The following is a 12,051-nucleotide window of genomic DNA, read 5'->3' on the forward strand; positions in this document are numbered from 1 at the left end:
GTGTACAAATTGTTATCACTGTTCAAAGGAACAGAAATAATTCTCAAGAGGGAAAAAAATGAAATGGTTTTGTAAAACTCGTAATGGGAAGAATAAAAATAAATACTAGTAGCAGGCGTGAATATAAAGGAAAAATAATTGAATGTTAACCAATTTATTAAGCATTAAAATAACTGACACTGCAGGATATTAATGATATTCACAATTATCTGTCTACAGGAGGTCAGATGACAACTTTAGGAAAATGAAACTTGTAATAAGTATAAAATATGAATTGTATTAAACATCATTCCACAGTATTTATCTACATTTATTTTATCTATATTTTAGATTCCTTTCACCATGAGAGCATATACCTTTATAAATTGGATTCACTTTGACATCAGTATTAGTTTAGAAGTTATTCACTAAAAGCACACTTTCAGTAATGGCGGTGTCTTATGGATCTAGATTCTAGATCCATAGCTTTTGAAGATGCAACAGATCTGTTTGTCCACTACTAATTCCACAGTGTGTTGGTAAAGGCCAGCAAAAACAGAACCTCCTTCGTGGAGGTAATCAGAGAGAAATTATTGAAAGTGTCAAAAAACGAAATCGTTTTGTTGTGAAAATTTACCCATATTTCAACTGGATCTGTCCCTCAGGTATTAAAGATAGAACAAATCCACTGCTCCGATGTGGAATTGTCTCAGCTATAAGACGGCTCTCATTAGAAATCTCTATATCTAATATTAAATACACAGTAGGCCCAAATGCATTATGTAAAGATGAACCTACAGGCAGCCGCTACCTGCCTCAGACTAAATCATTGAAACCAAAGTGACCCAACAGCTCTGACTTTAATCCCTGCTGGCCTTCGTGCATCAGGGTGAGCTGACTGAGGGAGGATGGATGTATGGACAGATGGATGAGGGTTTTTCTGTTAATCATTAACGACCTGGACTAGTCCAAGTCTTCTGTAAATATGATGAATGCGTCCACGGCTTCATTAGCCCTGCCTTTCTCCAGCACAGCTTTATTACTCCGATGTTCCTCTGTCAGGTTTATCACCTGCACAGTTTTCTTTTACAGATTTTCCTTTTGCCTGACAATCAGAGGTTGGATTAAAAAATGTTGGACATGATCTTTTATCTAGTTTCCTGGATTCATGCGGAATGACGAATGTTTTTTTTAAAGAATTATATTCAAAGCGAATTTAGGATTTTAAGGGGAAATAGCTTCAGTCAAACTTCAGGCTGACCTTTTTGTTTTTCTTCCCTTCAGTTTAGTTTAGTTGATCTTTTTCTAAATCGACTTTCATTTTATGTGACGATGCCGATGAAACGCAGCAGCGACAGTTCTGCCGGGAAAGGAGTGTTTCTTATTCACTCTTTAACCAAGACTTTGTGCAGCTCACCAGAAGAAACCAACTTCAACAAGGCCATGCATTTTCATCAGGAGGATGAATCTGGAATTAAATCAGGTAAGCCGAAATTACTTTTGTTGAGAGTTCAGGCCAGTAAGGCTGAAAGAATAATAGCTTCTATTAAAATACTTTAGGCGACTTCACCTTCTTCTTTTTTTTTATATATAAATATTTCAATTAATGCATTGAAACCTTTTTCTTTCTTTCTGTTGTTTGATTTCAAATGTGAGCCAGTAAATGCTTGACCCAAATTGACCACGTGGTGGTGCTATACAACAGGATGTTGACGTCATGCTGGAGCAGGATCCCATTGATTTCGACGCCATGTTTTGTGTATGAGGTTAATAATGAAGAAACATAATGAAGTAAATACAATTCAACTTGTACAAGACTTGAGTTTGTAAATCAGTGGAGACAGAATAGCGGAATAAATGAGGCTAACCCGGAAGCTTCTCAGAACCTTTGCTGATTTAAATGATAGAATTAGAAATTTTAACAATCTCTGTGCTCCCAGCTCCAACATATTGATATCCGGTGTATATGCCATATTATAATAATAATAATCATATACTGGGGACTTTATCAGGTGATGTCAGACTGATAAGTTACCTCATCGTTAAGATATGTATTGTTGTGCTGTTTATCTAATTTGGCCTTAGTTTTACAGCATAGCACTGTGTTATTGGGATTAGTTATTGTAGTGATTATTACCTTAACTGTAATTTTAATGATATTATCTTGGTTGTTTTCATGTTTATCGCTTTTTACATTTTCCTTCATTCAAGTCTTTGAGCCCAAAGAGAAAGTTAAACATCCCCTCTGAAAACAATTAAATTACGACCATAGTAAAAGTATTTTTATAGCTGTAATGGAGTTTGTCAGAAAACAATAGTCACCGATATAGTTTTTCCAACAACGATCACACAATATCTTCTTAATGGTGATGAATTAAAGTGGAAAATAATATTGCAAAGTTCAGAAAAGCACTATAGATGAATGAAACGGGCTGCAGATCTTAGAGTTATGGATGTATATGAAGCTGAATTACTGGATATTGAGAAGAAATTCACACTCAATTACATGTAAATAAAAATAAAATAAAATAAATTCCATTGATAAGGAACGATCAACGTAGCAGAGTTTGACCTCAGATATTGCACTGATCTACTTCAAGAATTTTACACAGAATATTGTTGAAAACTCAAGAAATGTTTGGATGTTGTATTTTTTGCTCTGTTTAAGATTTTCTATTTAAGCCATATATATATATATTTTTTACTGTGTTAACTTGAGGCAACTGAAAACATCAAGGTAAAAGAAGTTTTAAGTATTTTATTGTGTGATTTCATTACATACCTTCACGAAGAACAAGCGGTGCAGTGCTGAGCTTGTCTCTCACCTGCTATGTACGATGCACCGTATTTGTGTTTGCGCAGAAGCGGAGGACAGTAATGAGACGCCATCCTCTGAGGAGGACCCGGACCTGGTGGACTTTAACCCAGACCTGAGCATCAAACAGAACATCTCATCTTCCAGGAAGACCATCAGTCAGATCATCAAGGACAAGAAGAAACAGACACAACTCACCCTGCAGTGGTAAGGACAATGGAACCAGTCTACGAAAAGCATCTTTAAAAGGACTCTAAAACGAGCTTTTATTGTAGTGAAAGTACTAATACCAAAAATATTAAATACATGAATACAAGTAAACGTTATGCATTCAAAATCTTGCTTAATGAAATGTTTTTTCAGTTCTAATTTATAATAAAATGTCTCTTTACAGTGTCTTACTGTTATTTCTGATGGTTTTATTATTATTATTATTACTTAATATACTGCTGGATAGTTTAATAAAAAAAACTCCAGCTTTCCCAGAGTGTTTTTTAACCTTTTATTTAGTTTAACAGGAGGGAGATTTTCATCCACACATATGTGTGTTTAGGGACTTAATAAAAGTTCATACTTCGACATAATATAAGGACTTAATATTTTGTTTGTTATTATGAAATAACGTTTGTATACAGGGTAAAAACCGTGTTTCAACAGGCTGGAGGAGAATTATATAGTGTGTGAAGGAGTGTGTCTGCCTCGGTGCATCCTCTACGCTCACTACCTGGACTTCTGCAGGAAGGAGAAACTGGAGCCGGCCTGTGCTGCTACTTTTGGAAAGGTAGGTGTGTGTGTGTGTAAACATGATGAATAATGTTAAGAATTATGGATCCATAGAATATTAATAGTATTTCCTTTCCTCCTCAGACAATTCGACAGAAGTTTCCTCTCCTCACAACAAGAAGGCTGGGAACTCGAGGACACTCCAAGTAAAAAAAAAAAAAAAAAAAAAAAGCTTGTCTCGTCATGCGGTTGTTCTGTTTAACTTGATTAAGGCATTTTATTTCTGACATGTCACGCCATGCAGATATCACTACTATGGCATTGGCATCAAAGAGAGCAGTGCCTACTATCACTCTGTGTATTCTGGAAAGGGTTTGACCAGGTAATAAAACATTTTGTTTGTCATGTCCGTTCTGTTTCTGGTTGTTCTCAGTATTTGCAGACATCAAAGTTTTGAGTGTCTAAATGTATTACATAAAAGCCCAAATTCAAAAATTACATTTAAATGATATGCATTACGTGGAATTTTGAATAAATCACATTATCTGCTCAAACGTTTATTGTAAAAAATGAAATCTGGTTTTCTTTCATTGCAGATTTTCAGGCAGCAAGCTTAAGAATGAGGTATGTGAAAACGGTTCCTCCTTTAAAAATAATAATAACCCAACACCAGACAGAAAGATGTTTGCCGCCCTCTTTGGTTTAAAGAGTTTAGCCGTTTCCATGCCAACCCTCAGAAATATAGAAATATGCTCTGTTGCACATGTGATGTCACAGAACCCTGCGATCCATTTCTGGATCAGTGCCAGATGTCTCACAAATGGAGCCAGGATGGCATTTATGAAACTCTTATTATAGATATGGTTATTATAGATATGGTTATTACAGATATGGTTATTACAGATACGGTTATTATAGATATGGTTCTGACGCTGTTCTCTTTTTCAGGGAGGCTTCACCAGGAAATACTCTTTGAGCTCCAAAACTGGGACGCTGCTCCCAGACTTTCCCAACGCTCAGCATCTTCTGCTGCAGGGAAACATCTCCAGAGATAAGGTTTGTGATCAATGAATCCCACGTTCAGTAACCTGTCAGTAAAGTGTGTCTATCTGTTGCATTGTTCCACGATAGAGAATAGATACGGGGGGGGGGGGCAAATATGAATTTTAATGGTTCCATACATGACATTTAATTGCAGGTGGACACTCTGATCATGATGTATAAGACACACTGCCAGTGCATCCTGGACAATGCCATCAATGTCAACTTTGAGGAGGTGAGCTTTACTCTCACATCGACTGCAGAAAAAAAAAAAAAAACAGTTTAAGACCCGACAAAGCTGATACAAGTCTTCAAATATTTTGTTTCAGATCCAGAATTTTCTGCTCCATTTCTGGCAGGGAATGCCCGACCACCTGCTGCCGCTGCTGGAAAACCCTGTTATAGTCGACATCTTCTGTGTCTGCGACTCCATTCTTTACAAGGTTGTGATGAAATACTGCGTTTAATGCAAACAACAAAAAAAAAGAATTACCATCAAATATCAAGTATTAGAGCTAAAAATGTCTGACATATACACATGATGCATTGCTGTTGACTCACTGATAGACTGATTTATGCATTAGCTGCATATTTTCTTACGTGTTTCCTCAGGTCATGACAGACGTCCTGATTCCTGCTACAATGCAGGAGATGCCAGAAAGGTTTGTCCGACTTCCCTTAGTGTGTTTTTGTCAAATAAAAAAAACTGGACCCAATTAGGATGCACGGAGACATCATGCTAAACTGATGATGATGAATAAATGTTGTCCATCAGTTTGTTGGCAGATATCCGCAACTTTGCCAAACACTGGGAACACTGGCTCGCCTCTTCCCTGGAGAATCTCCCAGAATGCCTTGCAGAAAAAAAACTTCCCATTGCACGCCACTTTGTATCCTCCCTGAAGAGACAGACCTCATTTCTACACCTGGCACAGGTACAAAAATTAAATTTATAGAAGTGTAGACTAGCTGGATCACAGAGTACCCTGATGGGATTCTTCATCTCCCCTCTGTTTTGTGCAGATAGCCCGTCCGGCTCTGTTTGACCAGGCTGTGGTGACCGGCATGGTGCTGGACATCGACAGCGTGGATCTCAGCAGCATCAGTTCACAACCGCTGCTCAGCGTAAACATCATTGGAGACCACGATCCAGACATCTACTCTGAGTGTAAGACGAACCAAACAAATAAAACCGAGGAGAAATCCTACCTCCAGTACCGAAACTCCTCATCCTTTGGTCTCATTCTTCTCAGATGACTCCATCACTGTCTTTCAAGAGCTGAAAGAGCTGCTGAGGAAGAACGCCACGGTGGAGTCCTTCATCGAGTGGCTGGACTCTGTCGTGGAGCATAAAGTCATCAAGGTAACGCCTGTCCGGCTGGATCTGCCCTCCACACATCCTTGTTGCGCCGACATAACAGTTTCTTCTCTCATTTGTTTCCTCATCAGCCCGGTAAGCAGAGCGGTCGATCGGTGAAGAAGAGGGCTCAGGATTTCCTCCTCAGGTGGAGTTTTTTTGGTGCCAGAGTTATGCACAACCTCACGCTCAACAATGCCTCCAGTTTTGGTGAGAATATTTCAAAAGCTACAAATTCATTTCGTCTGATGTTTTACTTGACCTTGCGAAGCATGGAAGGGTCAATTTAGACATAGATAATTTGTCTAACCGTTATTTATCACCGTGTCCCTCAGGGAGTCCTGTGGGGGGGGGGGTTATAAGGGCCGTCCATTCTGTATATGTCAGAGCTTGGTCCGCATTGCCGGCAGTAAGCCTTACTAATTTCCAGTGATTATTATTTGTGAACCGTTGTACAGCTAATTAATCCTCTGCTCCTTTCTTCTCCATCATCCTGTCTACAGGAAGTGTCAAAATACACACACACACACACACACACACAGAGGCTAATACGAGCCAGCTCAGGCCAGATTGCTACAATAGTGCCATAAATTGTAATGGCCAGACTCGCCTTGATTAAACAAAGTCTTATCTGGGGGGGGTCGCGTGCTCTCTGTTCAAACACAGGCACAAAGAGTGTGTGTATGTGAATAAACACTAACCATTTGGTGGCTCCCAGTTAAGCTCAGACACACACACACACACACAGAATGTTTCCGACCGGTGACCCTGCAGGTCAGCCAGGGAGCAGGTCGAGCCCAAAGGTTCAACCAGTAGATTAAGAAGGAGCTCAGATTGATTCGCTCTCTGCTTGTATGAGGTGTGAACTAATATCAGTATTTTTCTCCTTTACTTTGACATTGGCAGGTTCCTTCCACCTGATCAGGATGCTTTTAGATGAATACATCCTGCTGGCTCTGGAGACTCAGTTCAACAACGACAAGGAGCAGGACCTACAGAACCTGTTGGACAAGTACATGAAAAATGCAGGTATCAAGCATCACCGATGACACCAAGCGGTTCAGGTGCACGAACTCGGCGCAAATGTAAACCTGAAACGATGGAAATGTAACTGGTGAAAAAGGCACCATAAAACAAATGTAGTTTATATTTAGAGTTCACAGTGGCTGCTTCTTTGTGACTTTCAGATGCGAGTAAAGCGGCACTCATGGCCTCCCCCAGTTCCTGCTTCCTTGCTAATCGCAACAAGGCCAGCACCATCGCTGACCAATCGGTAAAGAATGAAGCTCTGGGAGAACACGCCTATATGTCTTTATCCACCAATCAGCAGCCAAGTTTGCAAACAAGCACCAACATCTACCAGGGGACAGAATCTACTGTGTTCACGGCTACAGGTGAGAAATACATAAAACGAATGCATCCTAAGATCGTCTGCTAGCCACCCATGTTAAATGACAAACCTAATAAATAATAAACGATTGGCACCAATATGCTTCCAGATTGTTTACATAAAACAGCAGACCTTACTTACTTCCTGTTATTGTATGTTTTCTCTTCACACACAAGCAGCGGGTCAGATGGACTTCTCTCAGGTCAGCGGCCCCCTCATGACGCCCCCTATCTCTCCAGCGGCGTTAATGCACAGAGGCTCCGTCATCAATCAGGGCCCCATGACGGGGAGGCCTCTGGCTGCTGCTTCTTCTTCCACCGAGTGCTCCTCATCCTCCGCATCTTCCTCCTGCCTGTCTTCTATCAGCGCCATCACTCAGTCCACCTCCTGCTCCTCGTACCCGGAGAACCTGTACCACTGCTTACCCCAGACCAACTCCAGTTACTTCTCATCAGGCTCAAACTACCAGACTGGCCTGAGGTCAGCTCCATTTAGGACTCTGCGTCCATACAGTGTGATGCATTCAAGTTTAAAACACATTCCATCGACACTTTTACAGAACTGCTCTCAATTTGGGCAAAAAAACAAAAGTAAATCCACAATTGAATAATTATACGGCTATTGTTGCTATTACTTCAATAAAGTAAGAAGGTGTTTTTTTTACGAGGATGGGTATAAATTCTGAAAAAGCTTTCCAAATTTCAAAGTATTAACATTTAGAAATATTTAATATTAAGACCTGCACTGATAAGAAGGATTTATTCTGTCGATATGAAGATGGTTTCTTAGCCCTTAGTTCTCTTACTAGTCTTTGAATCTTAAAGACTAATTTTAAATTAAGGATGTGGAGGTTTGTTTTGTGTGTTTCAGGCCTCAGGCTCAGAGCCAGTGTCTGGCTTCGGTTCCATCCCAGCCTTTGTCCGTGGCCTACAATCTCTCTCGGTACCCCTCCTTCAACGAGCAACACCTGACCAAAGATGTTTTATACAGTCAGCATCTCCCACTGACCCATCACTCGTCCAGCAGCACCAAGTGCTCCCTGACACCGTACGGCTCGGCAGCCCGACCCGCGTCCGGCTACAGTTCAGGTCCAGATCCGGTTCAGTCTGAACAGGGACTGGACTCTCAAACAGCAGCTCAAATTTTGGACTCGAGTGAGGGGTTTGGATTTGTGGGGACTGGGCTGAATCCCATGGGTGGCGGGTGTCAGGCACAGACGTACTCGACTGCAGGACACAATGGTAAGGACAGCTGGGACCTGGGCAACAAATCTGCACAAATGTATTTTTAATTATGGTCCCAACTTTTGTTCATTACAGGGAAATGAATGCAAATTTATGCACAAAACAATCTGCTTTGAATGTTATAAGTGCCTTTTAATTTTTTTTATCTAAATGAAACTTAGTGACATTTTTCAAACCCTTTTCTGTGCTTGTTAGCTGCTGCTATTTGTCACTTTCTGCTGACACATAACGGACACGTAACCAAAAAAATGGTTTTTTGGCTTATGAATTATAGAAATTAAGGCGAATCATTTTTTTCTCCGGTTTCGTTTTGAAAACAAACAAACAAATTCACAGAAATGGCCTTTCAGTTGTTCCTGTGGCCTTCATCCCTTGGCAGGCTACTACAACAGCAGTTACCTGGACAGCCAGCGTATGACGTCATTGGTCGACCAGCACGTGTCCGTCATCAGCAGCGTTGGGAATCTGCGTCCGTTCCCTTCAACCTACTCGGAAGTCCACGATCCGCTCAACATCCTGGACGAACCGGGAAGGAAAGCCACAGGGATGTATTTCACCGAGGCTGAACCTGGAGCAGGTCGGTGGTGAAATGTAACATTTCTTTTCACAACATTTTAGTGGCAAAAAAAAAACTACAGCAGTGCAAAGAACCATGAAAAAAGAAGTCTTTGAAATAAAATAATAATTTTTTTTTACCATCCTTTATGCCTCTGTACTGTCGCACAGGCATCGAGTATTGATCATTATTTATTATTTATTTAATAACAGGCTGATACAGAGATTTATTTTATCAAATATCACTGGAGAAAACAGGAAGAATTGAATAGATTCATACTCCGTTTTACAAAAGCTGACGATAGAAAGCGTTATTTCAATGCCACGATCTTAAGGAATGTGATGAACAAAACTGTTTTTCTTTTTTAAACTTGCTTTTATTTTGTTATGTGTGCATGGATGGCGTCTCGACTTTTTTTTTGTATGCATCCTCTATTATAGCATCCAAACACCAATCAATATGTGTCGCCTCAGCCTTTCTCTCAACCAATGGGAATTCATGTGGCTGTCGCTCTCTGTGATTTCATCAGGATCATCAGGATCTGCTCCCTGCATGTTCGGGGTTCCGTCACCGTTCCCTTCCCAGGATGCACTGCTCCCTCAGCATCGGGTGGCCTCGACCTCAGAGGCGCAGGGCCTGGTGTCCTCGCTGCCTCCCATCAATACGGTCTTCATGGGAGCAGGAGGAGTACAGTGACGCACAAAACTGTTGGAGGTTCTCGTTCCCTTCAAGTATGTATGAGTAGAGCATCCAGACCACGAGGAGCAGCGTGCGCCGTAAGGACATTGCGATACGTGGAAAGATTGTAGAAACCGGAAGTATATTTATTATTGTACATTTAAATATGGATAATTATATATAAAAAATACATTGAACATCTCTCTAAAGATATAGTTATTTATCATTTATCAATCACACTTTTTTTTTCTGTGTGCAAAACTGTCGAAAATAAATATTTCATAGTCCCATGTTGTGTTATTTATTAGCATTTAGCATTAGCAGCATGCTAAGGTTTTATTACATTTCTCAGGGTTCACACGATAACATTTTTAACGAGGTGAGTTGTTTTTGCAGGAAAGTCGCCATAAATGGAATTACCGGATGTATAAATTGAGATGGTGATGATTCTTGGGGAAAAAGCATAGAAATGATGACAGTGTGGTCAAAAATATTAAAGTATCTGCTGCAGTTCCACCGACTACATGGATCATAATCAGGTGGCCTCAGGACTTTTGTTTAACCACAGTAATAATGGAGTTACTGAGCAGAACATGAACTGGGAAGCAGGTCTTGTTCTTGTCTTTGTCCGCCTGTGGAGCAGATTGACTCCCCGTCACCTCGATCGGATGTTTGTCTCGTCTGATTCAAAGGCCGCGTGTCAAAGTGCTAAACGCACGGCTGTTTAATGGCTCAGATTACAGGGACGAATCACAATTGAAGACTGCGGATCAAAGTTGGGGCCTTTTGTCATTGTTTGGTTTGTTGCACAATGGAGGAGATATGAGTGAGATAAAAGTGTTTACCACTATGCTGGAGAACCAGCGCGGGGGGAGGGGGAGCTGCTCAAGACACATGGATGTGTTTTATTTTATTTTAGTTGCATTTTAACAAGGATAGCAAATTAAGTCTTACGCAGAGGATGGAAAAACTCAGAGCACCTCTGGAAACTGGAAAAGTTTTACATTTGATGTCAGGATTTCTTCATAATGTTTTTTTTTTGACCTTTTTGTGAAGAAACGATGTAATAATAAAGTATATATATCTAGTCAGTGTTTTTTTAATAAATGTATTTTCCATGATATCATGACCTGAAAATATATAAATTCAATTAATGAAGATAATATAATTACAGAAAAAGAAGGAAACAACTGGCTGCTTTTATATTTTAACAAAGTGAATGACGACCTGAAATATTTTTATTTTTATTCAGCTCCTTTTGAGGACCCGTTCTCAATTGACGAAAAAAAGAAAGAAAAGTGAATTTATTAAGAACAAATCAGACCAGAATTCTGTTCACTTCAGGTAATTTAAAAAAAAATTGAAGTACAACATACCAAAAAAGAAAAAACGTTATATTAGCATAAATGGTGGGTAAAAAAAAAAAAAAAAGAAATATCCTAGGCTAATTAAAAAAACAAGATTATTGCTGGTTTTCATCTAATCAGTCACATAAGGATAAAGCCTGACAGGCTACCCGATACGAATCAATATTGGCATGAGTCAGAATGCTTGAGATGAATGGCAGCAGCCGCGCTGCCCTCCTCCCTTCTTGATTGGTTTTTATATGTTATCTACTCGGGAGGAAAAATCCATTTCAGGTGCTCATGCAGTGGCACAGGAACAGATGGCGGCATATGTAATGATTACAGAATCCCCACGTTAAAATACTTTAATTACTAAGTCAATAATGGCTGCAACAATTGCTGGACCTTTAGTGTAAAAACAACAGAAGGCGGAAGGCAAACTTTGGGCCAATGTTTAACCAGAACTTTGCATTAGAGCTCTCTCTCTCTCTCTCTCTCTCTCTCTCTCTCTCTCTCTCTCTCTCTCTCTCTCTCTCTGCTGCAGGTAAGACCCACCAGAGTGTAACTTCTTCTACGTCTGTCTGTTTTGCAAATGAAATATCAGAAACTAAATACCGGTACCTGTGTTTATGCCAGATTTAATGTTTTAATACAAAAAAATGTACGACTGCAAGGAAATCAAATGACATTTAAATTATATTTTAGATTGTATGATAATAAGTAATCACATTTCACTAGCATGCACTCCAGATGACACACATAAATCAAGACCATAATTTGTGCACTTTAGGTTTCTTCACATTTGTAATAATCTAATCAGTGCTATATAAAAATGGACAGTTTGCTTTGTTTTACTTCAGTGGCTTCATTGCAAACATTTTTCAAACCTTTAACAGTTGATGCATCAACCCCGTGTGATTTA

General features: G+C 39.8%; 1 protein-coding gene across 1 annotated transcript; it reads left to right on the forward strand.

The window, feature by feature from the left end:
- Window positions 1-1,311: 1,311 nt before the first annotated feature.
- Window positions 1,312-9,801, forward strand: rfx6 (regulatory factor X, 6). The gene is made up of 20 exons (XM_068753828.1): window positions 1,312-1,462; window positions 2,842-3,001; window positions 3,452-3,575; window positions 3,662-3,723; window positions 3,822-3,899; window positions 4,114-4,141; window positions 4,466-4,573; window positions 4,716-4,793; window positions 4,888-5,001; window positions 5,171-5,220; window positions 5,334-5,493; window positions 5,582-5,726; window positions 5,812-5,921; window positions 6,008-6,125; window positions 6,822-6,944; window positions 7,103-7,309; window positions 7,485-7,785; window positions 8,176-8,546; window positions 8,929-9,126; window positions 9,644-9,801. The coding sequence occupies exons 1-20, from the start codon at window positions 1,312-1,314 to the stop codon at window positions 9,799-9,801; spliced, it is 2,844 nt and encodes a 947-aa protein (XP_068609929.1).
- Window positions 9,802-12,051: the final 2,250 nt, after the last annotated feature.

The sequence above is a fragment of the Brachionichthys hirsutus genome, chromosome 20 (genome assembly GCF_040956055.1).
Source record: "Brachionichthys hirsutus isolate HB-005 chromosome 20, CSIRO-AGI_Bhir_v1, whole genome shotgun sequence".
Classification (NCBI taxonomy): domain Eukaryota; kingdom Metazoa; phylum Chordata; class Actinopteri; order Lophiiformes; family Brachionichthyidae; genus Brachionichthys; species Brachionichthys hirsutus.